Source organism: Pipra filicauda, unplaced genomic scaffold, assembly GCF_003945595.2.
Source record: "Pipra filicauda isolate LSUMZ 115617 unplaced genomic scaffold, ASM394559v2 scaffold66_size7647185_pilon, whole genome shotgun sequence".
Classification (NCBI taxonomy): domain Eukaryota; kingdom Metazoa; phylum Chordata; class Aves; order Passeriformes; family Pipridae; genus Pipra; species Pipra filicauda.
The window spans coordinates 2,832,887-2,851,076 of NW_024104831.1; the positions used below are offsets into that span (position 1 = coordinate 2,832,887).

The 18,190-nt window shown below is 33.8% G+C and overlaps 1 protein-coding gene across 8 annotated transcripts in view; it reads left to right on the forward strand.

The window, feature by feature from the left end:
- Window positions 1-17,911, forward strand: part of DGKB (diacylglycerol kinase beta) — a 386,692-nt gene extending 368,781 nt beyond the window's left edge. For all 8 annotated transcript variants that reach the window (XM_027723229.2, XM_027723230.2, XM_027723231.2 and 5 more), the window contains 3 exons: window positions 4,518-4,638; window positions 5,954-6,014; window positions 15,312-17,911. In XM_027723229.2, coding sequence (XP_027579030.1) covers window positions 4,518-4,638; window positions 5,954-6,014; window positions 15,312-15,419 — 290 coding nt within the window. In that variant the 3' untranslated portion in view covers window positions 15,420-17,911. The remainder of the gene's footprint in view (window positions 1-4,517; window positions 4,639-5,953; window positions 6,015-15,311) is intronic.
- The last annotated feature ends 279 nt before the right edge of the window (window positions 17,912-18,190 follow it).

Genomic DNA, 18,190 nt, shown 5'->3' on the forward strand with positions numbered 1-18,190 from the left:
GAAACTTTAGTCTCCAAGTGTGTTTCTTCATGCCTCAGGGAAGGGCTATACAAGGCTTATATTCACATACAGTGTTTTGTCTGCCACTTGTGCAAGTTTCTGTGTGAACTTCTCTTTCTCCTGATGCCTGATGGGAAGAAATGGGCAGTCAGCTCCCTAGTGACTTTATCTCCCCATCAGGAATGAGTGCAAGGGGTCAGATGCCCCTCTGCATGCTAGTCACCGTCTGCTGACAGCAGTGCTCCCCTGGGAGAGCTGGCTTTGTTTACTGACAGGGCTAATATGAGGAGACACGTGAAGTACTTTGGTTTGTGGAAAAGGGCAGGAGAGGCATGGTGCTATGAAAACATTCCCACACACTCTAATGGCTCATTCACATAGAAAACAAGCGAGAGCCTTCAGCTCTTTCACAGAGCTCAAAGTAGAACAAACAGACTGAGGAACCCCAAGGCACCAGTCAAAAAAACACTTCCCTAATGGACTAATACCGAGATGCTCTCGGTGATAGCTTACCTATCAGACTTCAGCTCTCATTTAGGCAACTAAATGACTTGGCTAGAATGAAAAACTGCTCAGTATCTGGTAGTTGCTTTTGTTCACTGTTAGGTGCTAAATTCTTCTTGAAAAATCTAACCTTCAGTTTCCTAAACCCAAACCGTCTAAAACTAGTTATAATAGGTGAAGCATGAATTGGAGAAATTCATCAACACAATCACGAATTATTTCCCTTGAGAATGAAATTTGTAGGATGCAGAAGAAATGCAACATCCCTAAAAAGAGATATGTTTTTTGCTTTATAGTTGTTAGAGACACAGATACACATTAGTGTGTAACTTTAGAATATAATTTGAGGATTGAAAAGAGGAGCTTTCTCAATTAGGTCTCAAACACAGTAGGGATACATGTAATGGAAAAGTCCACATTATAAACTGTTTTAAGTGATGAATGATGTTTAGTGAACAGCAGTATTCACTTTTCTCCTTTAAAATTTATAAGATGTATAAGCAGTCAACAAGAACAATGATACTAGATCAACCCGCAAGTTCGTGTAGCTTAGTATCTGACTTCTAACACCAACCTGTATTAGAAATAAGGAATAAGAAAGCAAACTTACAGTGATTTTTCTCTTAAGATATCCTACTGAATATATATCATTTTTGATTTAAGGAATGTCAAAGTCTAACAGGGCATGATGGCATAACAAAGTATTATGTAAAAAAGGATTTCTTGCTTGTCTAGAAGTGCTATGAAGCTCCTTGGTTCTTGCACTTTGCAAAATACTGAATTACAGTACGGCACTTATGATTTTCTCATCTTTCCTCCATTCATCTCTTTACCTCCTGAAGGCTTCTAGTCTAACTTATTTTCATACAGAAGTTGCTTCATAATTGTCACCATGTTTTTTGATCTGTTATTTCCAGTTATTTTATCTCTTCCTCTGCATTGCTGAATGGACTATAACTACAAACTCTATACTTTATGGATGTACCAATTGTAATATCTGATGATCATAAATCAAGCATTGTGCTGATATTTTCATAGAACTAGCCCCAGTAACTCCACAGTATTAATTCCTGTATGATGGTATCAATTGTCGTTCAGCAAAATAAACAGGTACAGACATATACACAGGGACACACACACACCATATTTATTTCCAAAAGTTATATATATGTATATATATGTATATAACAGTCTACGTATCTATAGTTAGCTCTGTTTTCCCTCATGGACATTAAGTTGAATATATTGAACTCTCTGCCTTCGTATAGTTCCATTACTCAATAGTGTAAAATTCTTAACTTTTTCTATAATTGGCTTTTGTCTTACCATTGTTGAATCCTCCGTAACGCACTATTTCTATTTCCAGGTTATTTAGTGGTATATGTTGAGCAGTACAGAGGCCAGCACAGATCTTTCTGAGAAATCAGTTATAAACTTCCGTCAGAATGAGGAATGACTTCCCTGTTCCTATCTTTTCATTTAACAGAAGATCAGATTTCCTTTAATAGAGCTTAGTCTCTTTCAGAGTCTTTGGTGAAGACCTTTTAAGAACAAATGTCATTCATTCATTGATGTCTTGACCCTTTATATTCAACCAGTGTACCTATGCCTATAGCCATGTAACATCATTGAAGAGTGGGACTAAAATAGACATACTCCCTTTTCCAATTTTGTTCACTCTGAGTTCTTATCAAAGTCAATATATCTCAAGGATTTGTTGAAATGGATATACTATTGAAAAGCATGAGGTCAAATATATTAGCGAGAGCAGGAGTGTGAACTAATGCAGTCAATAATTTCTTGTTATATTTGCTTTAGCTTTTACTGCTTCTGAAGGAAAGTTATGTCTAATTTAAGCTCGATTCTAAAAATATTCATATTTAGCCTAAAATAACTCCACTTTGGGAATGTGCCACTGCAAATGTGAAGTTTTTAAAAAGCCTTCACTTTTTTGGTAGATGAGAGTATTGTTCAGTTTTATCTTCCAATATTTAATATACCACATTTTTTGAGAAGTGTGGTATAGATCAAAGAGCAGGATTTGGCCCTTAGTTACCTGCTGTTACTGGCGCTAATCTCACAGCTATTGAAAAATGATGCATCAAATTTATATCGCTGCAAATGTCACTATTCTGAATCTTGCACATGTTGCCTGAGCTGTCAGAAATAAAAATCTGTTCTTAATTATTCTCCCATTTAAAAAATAATAATTTTCTAATAACCCAGTGAATAGGAATTTGATGTTTTCTTTGGCTGGAAACATTTTAATGATTTAGTACATCTATAAAGTTCTGTGTGCTTTTATAGTATAGTAGCTTTTGAAAATGAGTAGGACTTTCCCATTTAAAATCCCTGTGGCTACAAAGAAAAGCAGAATTTGTTTAAATCTCAGTTAAGTTTAAAAGTGAGTAAAATAAGGAAAATGTTTCAAGAAAAAAATAATTCAGTTGAAAGCCAGATATACAAAATTGGGGTTATGTATGTTACAGGGATGCAAAGTATAAAAATGTATATTTAGAATTAATTATATTGTATATTTTAACCTTTTATCTATCTTAATGTTTTCTCATAATAGGAAAAATAGTGTTTATTTTTTTCTTCACCAATTTATATGGAACTATGATGAGAAAATTAAAATAGCGGAGAATATTAAGAAAGTGTAAGAATAAAAATGAAGGCCTTGGATAGTACCAGATTTTCTAGTTGGAAGCAGAATTATCCAGACCATGAATCCTATTTGCTTTTAATATTTTTTCCCCCATCACAGTACTTCTTTCAGTTAATTACCTTCATTGAAAGCCCAAAGAAGTGAACGGAAAAGACTTCCATTGAAACTTTGGAATAGCCTCATAGATATGATTGTTAGCATGCAATTCTACCTTCCTTAAAGGTGGAAGGGTTTAAAATATACAGAGTAATGTGCTCTCCTTCATTTTTTTTTTCAATGTGATGATAGACTAACATTTTAGCTCCTTGCTATGCTTCACGGAATAATGCACCTTTTGGAAACAAGAACATTAACAGCCAATTCATAAAATGCACGTATTATACAGCTAAAAAAAGAAACACTTCTTTTTCTTGTCCATTTGGTCTTGGAAACATGTATTTACACAGGAGCATACAAAACATTTCATACAAAACACACTAGTTGATTCTGGATAATATTTCATTACCTTACTTGATTGCTTCTCAAACCAGACTGCTATATTACTGTTTAAGTTTCTGTTTGTACCTGAAATTCTAGACAGAATTTGTCCTTGCTCCTTGAAGTCAAGCAAACGAATATTTATTTTGCCAGATATATTATTTATTTAAATAGTTTTTGAACTTTAATGCCAAAGTGCTATGTAGTCAAAAAGCAGTGTGAAACAAAAATATATAATTGAGTGCAAATAAGCACTACAGTGTTCAGGGAGACTATGTGTATAGTAACTGATAGAAGGTGTTTTTCTCCCTTTTTGCATTGCATCTGTGCACTAATTAAGACAACAATCAAATGCAAAAAATAAAAAGCAGTCTCATCATAATAATGCATACACACGAAGGCTGAATTAGAGTTGTACAAATCATCTGGAATGTGATTTTTATAAGAATATTCAATAGGGTCTGGCATTTTCTTTAGAGATTTTAAGTACCTGTTGAAAGAATGAACAGCACAAATTTCTGAACTCCAGCATGTCATTCTGTGTGGGTCAGGTGAACAAAGTGAAGGAACCTCTCCTATCTTCCATATAATTTAAGTATTTTTTCATTATTTATGTGTTAAAATAAACCATGGATAAAATTATTGTATTTTAGAATCATTTTGGTCAGGATATTTCAGGCTGGTGTGACAGCAGGCCCAGTTATGTCCAACCTTAACGCTGCAATCACTTCTTAGGAATAATCATTTTTGCCAATTCTGTTCTCCACATCTTTTATGATCAGCTTATTTTCTGACAATTCTAACTAGTCAAGATGATTGCTGTCAAAATGCTGTCTAGACAAAATGTGGTTTTTTCAACTTTTTGCAGATCTGAGTGACCAGCTTATGGAAGTGGTTGGTCTGGAAGGAGCCATGGAGATGGGACAGATATACACTGGTCTGAAAAGTGCTGGAAGACGTCTTGCCCAGTGCTCGTCTGTTGTCATCAGGTATTATTAAATCTGTTGGTATGTGTGAGCTGGTGATGGTGCAGTATGCTAATGTGGTTTATCATTTCTGAGCTCAAAGTGGCCAGAGCATTCACAATAAGGACTGGAAAAGAGAGAGGTGGTCAATTCTTTCTCAGTGAAGAATTCTTCAGGAAGAATTTTCCAAAAGTTATTAAAACCATAAAGTCTGCAATTATAAGCCTAAAATGAGCATAAAAGAGAAGAGTAACAATAAAAACTTTAAGAAAATAAGTAGGATTTTTCAAAGTACATTTTATTGAGACTCTCCTCAAGGACTGAGTGGTGTTGACTTAAAAAGTACTCTCTCATATGGATGCAGAAGAGAAATAAGATCATAGGGGTATTCCAACCTTCTCTAGATACCAAGAGATAATTCTTATAATCCTACATCAGCAGGACCACAATTGTGAAAGATTCAAGCCCTTCCAGAACTATAGAGTAAGAGTTCATTAAACATTCTTCCCTCCCTCCATTTATGGCCGTAAGTGACAGTGGATAAATCCATGAACAGTTCACTGTTTTCATATAACATCCAAACCAGAATTTCCAGTGACCAATATGAGTGCTCAGTTGGCTAGCTTTTCCATTATTAGGTTTATCCATTCCATGTTATTTCTAATAGTCTTGAATGCAAACTATTATAATGCAGAAATACAGAGAGAGAAAACTAAAACTAAACAAAACTAGAGAGAGAATACTGTCTGTATCTTTATGTTAAAATCAGCACCCCTTTACTATCAATTTAAATTTATAGCATGGTATAGACTGAATATAGTACAAGCTTCATTCTCTGTGAGTGTTCTAACTCAGAGACAGACACAATATAAAAACATATTTTATAGTTCTAATAAGTGGTGATTGTAGACCTAGAATTTATTCCTTTTTTCCTTTATAGTTTTATAATATACAGAATGATATATAAAGAGTCTAAATTATAAAAAATAGTAGAAATTCCTCTGTCTTTACAGTTAATAAGGTTTATTCCTGAAGTTCTTGTGTAATTCACTCTTTATTTCACAAATTAGACTCTTCTCCCATGAAAGAGTAGCATCTTACTAACAATATGTGTGAATATTTGCCATATTTTTGCTTTGTGTATTGAAAATCAGACTAAACCTACTAAGTTAACTACATTCCCTTTGTAAGCACATTGGGTCATACTGGAAATTACATAGCATTTTAGGAGTAAATGAGGATTATATCTGTACACCATCACATATATGCCTTTTTAATAAATACATTTATCAATTTTGTTGAGTTTCTTTTTCTTACATTATGAAATTTGTCCCTTTAGAACCAGCAAGTCTCTGCCTATGCAGATAGATGGGGAACCTTGGATGCAAACTCCTTGCACGGTAACTGCAACTTATTTTTTTACTTTCTCTTCTTTTTCAATGAGAGAAGGAATTTTTATTTTTTTATTTAAAAGACAACCATTTTCATCAGCATTAACTCAATTTACTTAAATAAAATCTTCACACACTGTTTTTATATACTTCAATAATCTCTGCATTTTCAATTTATCATTCTGTTTTTAACCACAGATTAGAATGCAATAAAAAGGCATTTATTTCAGAAATTTGGAAAATACTTGAAGGGTGCAGTCTCAGCATCCTTTTATCTAATTTAATCATTTATTTATGATGATGTATCAGATTTAGAGTCTCTATTGCGGAGGAAAATTCAATGTTTGTTTTGATGCTAAAGTGTATAAAGTAACTAATTATTCTTAAAAATTTAGGAAGATTATCTATTGTATTTTTAAGAGTTCATATCAAGAAAGTTTTATTTAAATCTGAAATTTTAACTGTGCTGATTAAATTATACAGTAGAACTATTATTTTTTAAGTCCTTACAGTTTAAAGGCAAAATAAACGAAATTAATTGGTTTCTTGTTTCAGTGCCCACACATATGAAGCAAAGGCAGGTAAACATCCATCTGGATCGATTAGGATAATATAGGATAGGATAGGAGCTTGTTCAGAGAAGGTTCTTTGAGTAACTTTACAGACAACACAAGAAAAGTGGTATCTGTAAGAAGTCTCCATTTTCATCTCTCTCCAGTAAATTATAGAGGCTAACCAAGCATTTGGAGAAGATGTTGAAGAAATCCAAGCTCTTTACTGTTGTGTGTAATCTTAATAACATATTTTAATATACATTTCTACTAATTTTATTTCCCTAAAGAAAGCATATTTTTAAGTAGATCAATTGCTGTAGCTTTGCAGCTTGTACGTATGACAAGACAGAAATGTGAAGAAGAAATCCCACTAGAGATGAGAGTAATTCTCCAAAAAAAAAAGAGTACTGGATCACTTTCATGAGCATTATGTCTGTAGTAGAATTAAAAGCTACACATAAAAGTAAAGGGAGTACCTTCAGTAAGGTGCTAACAGGCATTCAGCTGATAATGTATGGGTTAGAGTGACAGAAGAGGGTCATAGTGTACAGCTGAGCAGCATGAAGAATGCCTGAACTATCATTCTCTATGGAAGTGCTCAGATTCTGCAATATGAGGAGAACCATATGAACACCTACCGTATCAAGGCAGAACAGTGGGGATTTTATTGCAGGAAACCTTTTAGAATTAAAGAGATATCATTATCTTCACCTCTTCTACAGCGATGGCTCAGTGCAGAGCAACAGTACTGAACCAAGTAGTTACTTGTTCAAGAAAAAGACATGTAATTTTTCAGTTGCCAGATTACAGAAGAGAACTTATGGAGGGATGCTGGCAATAACGTGCTTTTTTTGTCTTGATTGCTTGCTCTGTGCAAAATCCCTGCTATCTGATTGATAATGCTAGCAGAAGCTGCCTGCGCGACTGAGGACAAACCTGGAAAAAGAGACAGTTCTTACATTTCAATTACTGACCTGAGGAAATAGTAAATTATTACTGGTAATTACTGCTGTCCAGTTGAAGTACTGTTTTAAAGGGGATAAAAATGGCATATACTTTTCCACAGAACCCATTCTTTTTGCTATACCATTGTTAAGAGAATATACTTTGCATTGGGTAAGAAAACCATGCTGTTGAATATTCTTATTTCCTCTGAGAAGAAAATACATAAACTATTTAGCTATACCAATGCACCTCTATGAATTCAGATATAGAAATATTATTTTATGTTATTAATTTTTCAGGATTTTTTTTTCTCTGCTAAGGAGCTTAATTATTTATTGCAATTGCTCTTTGCATTATTGTCCATGTACCCCCCTCTGTTTTTCACATCTTAAAAGGGAAAAAACATGTATGGTCCAACCTCTTCTCTTATCACTGATTGTAACTACAGTACAGCTTTTTCTTGAAGTTCTCTGCAAGGTAGCTAAGAATTACTCTGGACACAATGAGAAAGGTTGACATTACCTTTCTCTCAATCAAAGCTTAAGATTCGATTTCTAAGTTTGTGCTTCACAGGGGCCTTTCTTTGGAAGCCAAAGCGTACTTGATCACATAAATACCAGGGTGATGCGTATCCAAACTGTAGTACGAAAAAACCTGCATAACATCAAAACAGCTCCTTACATGTAGCCAGCTCCATAGTCACTTATTTGAACCTGCTAGAGCTCAAATTTCAGAAAAAAATATAAGGACGCCAATATAAGAATAATGGGTTTTGTCTTCCTAGAGAAAAAACTGCAGTGTTCTCCCAAAATTTCCAAGGGAGAGAGCTCTGCATGTTGTTCAGTTGCACAGATCGTGTGCATCAGTGAGACACAGCAGCTGAGCCTCGCTCATTTTTTTCTTTTATCATCTTAGGGACTTCAGAGTCATCTAAGTTCAGTAGTTTTAGGGGCTGACCTATGTTACAGAAACTAAATGAGAAAGAAATTCATACAATCGGCAGATGTTGAATCAACCCTCACCCAGGCTGCAAGTGCTTAAGCTCAGAAGTCCTTTTCTGATTTGCTTCAGGTTTTGATATAAATGAGAGTATTTTGCAAATGACTTTTCAAGAAATCAAATTCAATCTGATCAAAATTGTCCTACTTTCCCATGATGCCTATTAAGGTAAACAAGTTTTGCATCAAATCCGTATTATGCATGGGATGCAGCCTGCACATGCAGGCTTGGAAATGCACTTCCTGTTGAGGGAATCAACAGTTTTGTCTTTGCTGCTTCTCCTTTCTGACTGTAAAAAGAGATTCATACAAATAGCACGAGTTGCTGACAGCTGTCCCTTCTCATGCATAGAGACTGTGCTATCCCAAAATGACAGTGTGAGCTCTAAGAAAATACTGTAGGATGTGATAGATAATGCAGTGATTCCCCAGAAGCTGAGATCAGTGATTTTTTTCCTTCCTGTGATCAATTTCAGTACTCAAGAAATCGTTGTGTGCTTCTTTTGACATCTTTTATGATCTTCTATTGCTCATGCACCTACATGAAAGCATCCCTACATGAGAACGAGAATGCATTCCTGTAGGTTCTGTACACACTTAAAAATGCAAATGTCTTGGTCTAAAAAATTGTCATCCAGTATTATTCAGTATGTTGAACACATGCAGACCGCAGTGTCTAACAAAGTCACTCTGCTCTGGTATAATAAGACACAGCATCTGAGCATCAAATTGTATTGGTTTTTTATAGAGGAGTCTTTGGGAGAAGGAAAGATGATAATGCTAGTGTTATGTTAAACATCTCCTCCGATTAGCTGAGGAAGAAATTCTATCAGAGCTCTCCCAGACAAATATAGACACATGAAAGATATCTATGGTTTTACCTGGTCTCCAAAAAGATCATTAATAGTAATGAAACTTCAAAGACTCTCAAGTTAATTCAATAAACTTCAGGCTTTAGCCATCAGGATTTTTTTTAAGAAAAGTAATCTTTCAATTTAGCTACATAAATTATTAGCATTGTTTTGAAAAAATCCATAAGAATGTTCCATCTTAATTTGAAATAACTGCGATTTCAGTTCTTTCATCTATTCCTGACTTGTTTGGCATCATATCTGAAAGAGTGTCAAGCTGCTAGAAACACTAGACTAAAAGTAGAAAATGGAAATATCTATAGAAGATGCAAGAATATTGCCTAAATAAAGAAACAAAAATGAAAATCCATAGTCAGAACTCACCTAATGGATTGCCAGTAATATAGTTTCATAGACACATCTGAAACACATAATATTTTTAGAATTGTTTACTGATGGAAGAATTTCGAGTAAGTCATTTAATAATGAAACCCAGAATTATTATTTCAAAATATTATCATTTAAATACCCCTTAAAAATAAGTTTTGAATGAATGGTTTCTCTCTACTTTTTCTTTTAGTCCCTAGAGATGTGATGAGCCAGAGCACAGACTGTACTGTAGTTAAATCCAGAGAGAAACAAGAACTAAAACCAAAATTAACTAAACCAAGCTTTTATTAATAGTCACTATATACCAGAGCTCAGTGAGAAAACTAAAAGAAAGTAACAGATTTGCTTTTATGTAGACCCATTGGCTCCAACACCCCACAGATCGCATGAAGAAGCTGCCGCTGTATTCTAGACTCTGTTTGTATCTTCTTTCCATGCCTCTGGCTGTATTAGTATTTTCTTATCAGTTGTTTATAATGAGAGTTTAAACTTCTGTGCCTGCCACTTTAGAGCAAAGAGGAGCTGGGTCCTAGATATGGTAGCTGATTTCAGTAGAATATTAGCCAATTACTACATGGTTAACCCATAAATGGAAGTCAGTCCCTAGAAAAGGTTTTTGGTGTTATAGTAAAATGCTGTATTTTTTTCCCCTTTGAGCAGCAGTGTGCATACGTTTCTGTTTCAAGACCAAATTGATTTATTGAGTTTCTAACATTTTATTTTGCATCTGGGCGTTGTTTTTTGTGGTCACAGGTACACTGCACTTTAATTACTTTTGTTTACCTATGCATATTTTTTTCTTAATTTCACAACAGTTGTTTTTGTAATTGACAAAGCAATTTACTGCATGTGTGCTTTCTGCACCCCAGACAAATCCTCTAACATGTAATGCACCTTTCTTTCCAGTTCAGATTGTTAAGAAAAGAATTAGTTGTGACTAATTGCCAATTAATTTGCAGTGGTTTTAGGGAGGAGGGGGGAAAAACAATTGCACCTACTAATTAAATTTTAAAATATTCCAAAGTGTCATCTTTAGGTATCTGTGGAATACATAATTTCCATTTTAGTTCTGCACTGGATCTGTAACAACCCTGAGCTGACAGCTCTATTAATTTAAAACCTCAATGATACCTATTAGTACAAAACATGAAAAAAATGCCATTAATCATTTATTTTAATTTTGCAGCTCTGTCATTTTCTCAGTATGTTTAAAAATTATGATGACACCATAATGTTTTCCAATCTACCTGTATGAAGGGGAAACGGATCACACTACTTAGGAGAGAGACTAGAGTATATTATTAGAGCTTAATTAATGCCAAACTGATTAGATTTGATTGCACTTTGCACAATAATATTGTTTAGAAATTTATTTATGATGTGTTGTGTAATGCTATATTTAAAACAACAAGTCTAGATCTGAGAGATTTTGTCCAAAATGTCACATAATGCAAGTCACAGGTTAATTTTGTTCAGCGCTGCCTGCATTCTGTAGGTCTTATTCACATCATGATACTGCATACAATTCTTGATCACCTACAGGAAGGTAAAACTTTTTGGTACTTCTGTGATATAGAGGTGTTGCATCCCTCCATTTCCTGTATGGGGAGCAGCATTTAGGCATCTTTATATGGGAAAACCCTCATAACCTCAAAACAACCAACATCTAAGTCCTGCTGATAACATGGAAAAAAGTGACCATAAGCTAAAAGATCCAAAAGTTTTTCTTCTGACAGTTTTTTTTCCCTCTGTCCTTAAAATACAGTAATATGTTCTTTAACATTAATTGAAATATTATAAGCAGAGCTGATTATATGTTTCCAGTTTTCTACTGTCAGTTAGCACAGTACTTTACTACCTGTATTTATAGCACCATGTTCGCTGAAATAGTAAATATTTAGAAATTCTGTGAAGTCAGGAGCATGAAGATAACCAGCACATATTATTGAAAAAGGAACATGAAAGCAAAATTGACTGACCTAAAAGACATTGTTATCACACTAAAATTATTGATGCTCACTGCATTTCATTTAGTGGATGCATTGCATTAATGTGGCTTCAAGGCGTATTTTGAAACTCTGACCTGCTCCTGAAACAAATAGATGTCTAGTTTATGCATTTATAAATATTTTTAGTATCAAAAATGCAGGCTTCTCCTTTATTAGAAAATTTTCCATTGACAAAAAAGGAGAAATTATCATCTCTTGAGAATTATGCTCTTTTAATTAGATATGGTGTTCCTTCCCATGAATGCATCATTGGACACACTTTGTAATATTGGAAAGGTGATTCAAAATTGCAAATGCAATATTCTTCTGCTAAACCTATTTACTAGATATACCACGGGCTAAAATCTTGGCTTCAATTAGTGAGTGAGAGATTTGTCATTGGCTTCAACAGTTTGAATTTAGCCTAGAAAATTGTGCATTGGGTTTACAAGAAAAATCTATGATATCTTAGCAATTCATGTTGCTACTTACTTACGCTCTAAATGGAATTTTGTTATTTCTTGATTTTGCCTGTTTTTAGATATAAATTTGTAACAAATAACTTTTTTTTTCTCCAGCAGCACTTCAGGCACTCCCCTTAATTTATGTTCAAAATGTCCTCCATATTATGTTCAAGGTATTATATATTGTCAATCAAATTGAGTAAGTGATCTCAAAAACTCTTTTCCAGAATTCCATAGTAATTTGTATGAGTATGTTTGTCAGGGTATCATCAGTTCCTAAAAATATATTAGGTTAGGATTTTAGCTTTCTGGATTTTTGTCTGAGCAATTTCTCATTTGTGTGTGGGATTCATAGAGTAAATCTAGGAAAAATGAGAAATAAAAAAAAATCTTATTTAAAGCTTTTATAATTGTGTTTCTACTAAAAAAGACATGAAGTTGCTTGCTGAATGAAAGACTCTCCATGTGCACACACATAGAATCTATATACAGCTGTAAGTAGGAATTTTTAACTTAACAAAGTCTCCGTTTCTTGTAAGTAAAGCTTTCTCTCTCTCTCTCTCTTTTTTGTCCTTCCATAGAGCACTTTCAATGTTCAGTCCTACCTTGACCTACAATGTTATTTTTCTGTCTGAGATCCTCAGTGCTTCTTCCCATCTCAAAGTGTGTACTATTGCTTGTCACCCAAACTCACAGCTCCAACTCTGGCAATGCTGCCGATATGAGAACAGAAGCAGAAGTGAGAGTCCAGGGCAGACATGCAGTGCCTGAGAGTCTTGAGAAAGACAAAATTAGCCTGCTTCAGGCAAAATAGTGCAATGTTTTGCAAACATACTGATCTCTTTTTATCAACCAAAGATAAGACTTTTTTAATTTTTTATTTTCTTCGTTTTACAGTAGGAAAGTAAGGAATTGATGGTTATCATTGTTAACCAATGCAATATTAACAGAGAAGTAAAAAAACATACTTTCAGTTTACACATTATTTTTTTGTTTTCAGAATGTAAAATACATTTTGTGCCAATTTAACAGTTGAAAATATATCTTGGAGAAATGCATATAGGACTCATCCCCATGCACGTGAGTGGTTAATCATGTTCAGGCATCTTAGCTGATCTCAGTTGATAGGAAGCAACATACTGAAGAGGTCATGGTCTCTGAAACAGATGGCTCAAGCCAAAAAAGAACATTACAAATGATAAACATTTACTGAATATGTAATTGGATTCATCCTGAGCAGCACTGAACAGCCCCAACCCAACATGCAATCTGTATGGGGTCTCAGGATTACCTCACGTCTTCATACTAAAGCCGTCTTTTGAGCTTTCCTCTTTTATTAATTTTAAAATTGAGTTACTATGATTTATCTCTGAAACTCTGAAGACATTCCTACTGCCACATCATGGCCAAATCTTGCAATAAGATGAACCCTTATGACTTGAAAAATTCACTCACACCAGCTGCAGATTACTTCGTGTGTTGATCCTCAGGATCAGGTTGATGTTATGACTGTTCCTGAGCCCAAAAATATGTCTTATGAAGCATGTGAAAGTTACAAAAATTCTTGAGGCAATTTTCCAGGACCAGATCATCAGCTGGTACTATGTGACATCAATGGAATAGTGCCCATTTACCCCAGCTACAGATTTGGCTTCCAAAGTGGTGCCTGAAGCAGAATTTCTTGTGAGAAAATATGTTGGTGCCAGTCTTTGCAAGCAAGAGTTATTATCTATATGAAATTAATCTAGATTGCCAAAAAAAACCCATATGCTAAAGTTGATACTAATGAACAGTGTTGACAAAAAGAGGTCACACTTAAAATTTGAGACTAATGAACTAAGGTGGCATGGAAATGAGCATTTGGAGAGTAAAGTAAAGGCTCTAATAGAGTTAAACCAAGCCACTCACTCTATTGAGATTTTTATGTTTCTGTCTCCTTATATTGTAAAGTAAATCTCCACCCCAAGAAATGTCCTGATCTATATTTTAATGAGCCTCTCCACGTGACATACATTTTTTGTTTCATTACTATTAGTGAATGACAAGTGAAGGATATTCATTTTAACTTGAAAATGTCAGGTATGTACTTTAAGAGATATATTTTTCCAGTTTTTAATGAGGTGGTGTTTCTTTTTGAAAGAAATACCCATCTCTGATGTGGGTACTATGCAGGTGACAACTGATATTTAATAAGTGATGGTTCTTGTATTAGTCGTAGTTCACTAAAGAAAATGTCTCGGATTGCTTTTGAAAAACTCTTAACGTCACTAGCCCAAAGGCAAGATGTGACCTTTTTATTACATAATGAGAATCATTTATTATCTTACAATGTATCTTAAAGTCACAGACAAAATGCCACTTTGATAATTGCTTTCAATTAGCTTTGAGCATAGCATACATTCATAAAATGTCTTCTCTAATTTAGACTTGAATTAGAGAAAATTGCAGACATAATCTACTTTAAGGTTGTCTCATTTAAGGTGATTCGTAGTTTTATATCAAAGAAATCAAAACGGGTGGCTTTAGAGCAGTATTACAAAGTGTTTTAAATAGTCTTTTCAATATTTGAGTCCATTCTATTAACAATTAATTAACAATTTAGAATGCTAGTTCATCTTTTTTGACCTTTTTTGTGTATTAACTTTATATTTTTGTTCATAATGGTTATTTTGAAATTAAGCAGTGTCCTGAGGTAAAAGAGTACAGCTTGATTAGATGTATAAATAAAGCACATGAAGACATGTCTTATATCTTAATAATAGGCAAGAGATTGGTCTTCCAACGTGTATGTTCTTTCCAACTTAAATTCTTCCTTAACAGCAAGCAATAAATCCCACACTCAAAAAGTAAGATTACATATTGGCATGTATTTTATTGCATACAATTTTTAGTATTTATTGTGTGTCTAATTTAAATTTTGTGGAAACAATGGTTACACATAGATTGGTTTACTGCATAAGTAACATCGTTCATAAAGAAACCGAGGTGTTTTCCTTTTATCTTAGGTTAAATGGACAAGGTTTGGAAGTCACATATAAAGATAATTCAGGCATCTCAGATACTTGGCATTTAACTAGCCCAAGGGATAATTCTGTTTTTCTTCTTCCTCCCCCCAGATAAAAATTACTCACAAGAACCAAGCCCCCATGTTGATGGGACCTCCTCCAAAAACCGGTCTTTTCTCCTCTATCATCAAAAGAACAAGGAACCACAGCAAGGAATAAGCCTATGTAGTTTAGTTTTCAGAAAAACAATTAGCTTTGTTGGGCTTTGGAATATTTATGCTGGAAATCTTTCAAGAATTTTAGAACATCTTCTACTTGCAAAATCTTGGATTTTGGTTTAACTGTTTCTGTAACTGAGCTAATGTAAAACTATGCTACTAGAAAAGATGTTGTCACAGTTTTGTAGGCATTTTGCATGATGAAAGCAGATGTTTACATAAAGTGATGCATATTTTTTGTTGCATGCATTACCATTTACTAATCTATGGGCTAATTCTGCCATGGAATATGGGAAGAGAATGTCATGGGTAATTTGATTTTCTCTCTTTTCCATTTCACCTTTTTGTACTACAATGATCACATGCCATAGGTTCAATAGTATCTCTTGAATCAAAGATCTTCACATGAACAGCCAATTTGACCTGTTTCAGAGTAAAGTTTACTACATCTCATTAACCTGTATTTTTAGTTTACCATTTCTTTCTACCCTGAGAATATTTTTATTCAACTGAGTATTGAAATCTTGGATCTTATTCTGATAACTCCTATGTATATGAGTAACTGTACCTGCAGAAAAGAATTAACAATATGTACTGTATTCAAATTATCATGATTATTGTTGTGTAATTTTTTTGTTAAGATTGGAAGCCAATGCAAGTTTTAGCAAAAATTATAACACTAAGGAAATCATATTGAGTGAAGATAATAATTCTTGCAAAACTAGCCATCAGTGTTGTTTGCTGAAACACTAGAATTATTTTCATGAACAATACATCTCTGTAACATGGCACACTTTAAATCATTCTGCATATTGACCAATAGCATAGTGCATATGCACACAAATAACCAAAGCTCATGCCTAATTAAAGTGCATTTCCCACCAAAGATTTAGTGAAGGATGCTTCAGAGAAATGGGTTAATGCATAATTAATCAAACTCACTGGAGTAGACTCACTTCTGAAAATTTACAGTTCTTTTGATTACATTGACAATGTCCAGACAAATGTTGGGGTAGGAAAAAACATTAAATTAATTGCAAGTAAATACTCACTTTTCATTTGTTTCATAAGTTAATAGGCATAGTCGCATACTCTAAATATTGAGACATCGACATGAACTCTAAATTAATTTAGAAAATTAAATTTATATCCAATTTTTGTCATAATTACTTATAAATTTATGCCATCCATAATTTACTCATCACCTAAATTAATCTCATAAGGAAAGAATAAACTGTTATCTATTCCCCTTTCGTAGTCTGCTGTCTGGAATCAAAACATTTCTTGTCATAAATTTTGGGGAGGCAGTTGCTCAGGTTTTAACCTTCTTAGCCCTTTTAGAGACTTCCTAACAGCTTAGAAATCATAGTACAGGGATTTGTCCGAGGTTTGCACAGCACAGTCTAACGTTGAAGGGAAGTCCAAGAACGACAACTTTTTTCGGTCCTGCATATAAACAGTCTCAATCAAAACTTTTTATGCAGTCTTAACATTGTTTTCTGTTCAGAGTGAGCTGCTTCTCAGCTCTGCATGTCTTAAGTTTTCAGATTTCCTCAAAAAAACAAGGAAAAAACAAAACTTTGCTTGAAATGCATGATTTTCCGTTTTTATCCAGACTTAAAAATGTTAATGGTTTATTAAATCTATTTTTCTATTGATTCATTCATCCATTTTAAAAGTAATACTTCATCATGCTGTAGTGCACGGTACTGTGCATGTATTTAAATAAAGTTGCTATCATTTGTTCCTCAGTATAAGAATTCAACAGAGTTGTACTTTAAATAATAGACACTGAAATACAAGTCAGTATATAGTTGATAAGGGTTATGTCTTTGAAATATAAAGTCTGTGTTCTGTAAACATTAGGAGGTAAATACCAATTAATGTTATGTTCCGCATTAGGTAGAAAAATATGAAGGTGATTATTTGCTAAAATTAAGATCTTGTAATTCACCCTCCTTAGGTCCAGTGGTGTTGACAATTACAGTTACTATAGGAGTAAACTTGTATTTTTCCTGTGCATTGCAAACACACACACACACACACACACACACACACACAGTCACACACACAGAGAAGCATTTGATGCACTTAACTATGAACATACATAAGTATAGAGCAAAAGTTATTTGCAAAAAGAAGGAATTTGCTGACATAATGTTACATAAAGTATATATTGGTTTTATGAAATTATAGTTACAGGTGGTAAATATTTTCACATAACTTGACATAGGTTTTTCTACCAATGCTCTCAACTTTTTGTGGCAAAAATGTGTTTAACAATAATATATAATGTGCTCTCTATAATTATCTCATGAACATTGTAACTCTGAAAACAAATAAAATTATACATAAGCTATTATTTAATAATGTGTGCAATTTTAAATGTGCCAGTCTGTGATAGCACTTACACACTTTTTCATGTAAAGAGGGATAGATGAGTTCATGTAATCACAATTACATACAATTCTGATTAAACATATAAACGGTAAATCAGATCTGTTGGTCAGTATGTGTCAGATTCTCACTGTAACAAAATACAAGAGAGCAGCCATCATATTGGCAATTATCATAGCAGTGACTGACTTTCTATTAATCTTGATTGTTTTGGGTTTTTTTAGTATGGCCTCCTATAATTTTAAACCATGCTCAGGTTGAAAGTATTGATGGTGATGAGAAAACCTTAGACTACATAAAACATAGTATAAAAAGAAAATGGTTGATTTCATGAAAGAGAACTTCAGAGCGGGATCCTTTTTTTTTTCTCTTCAG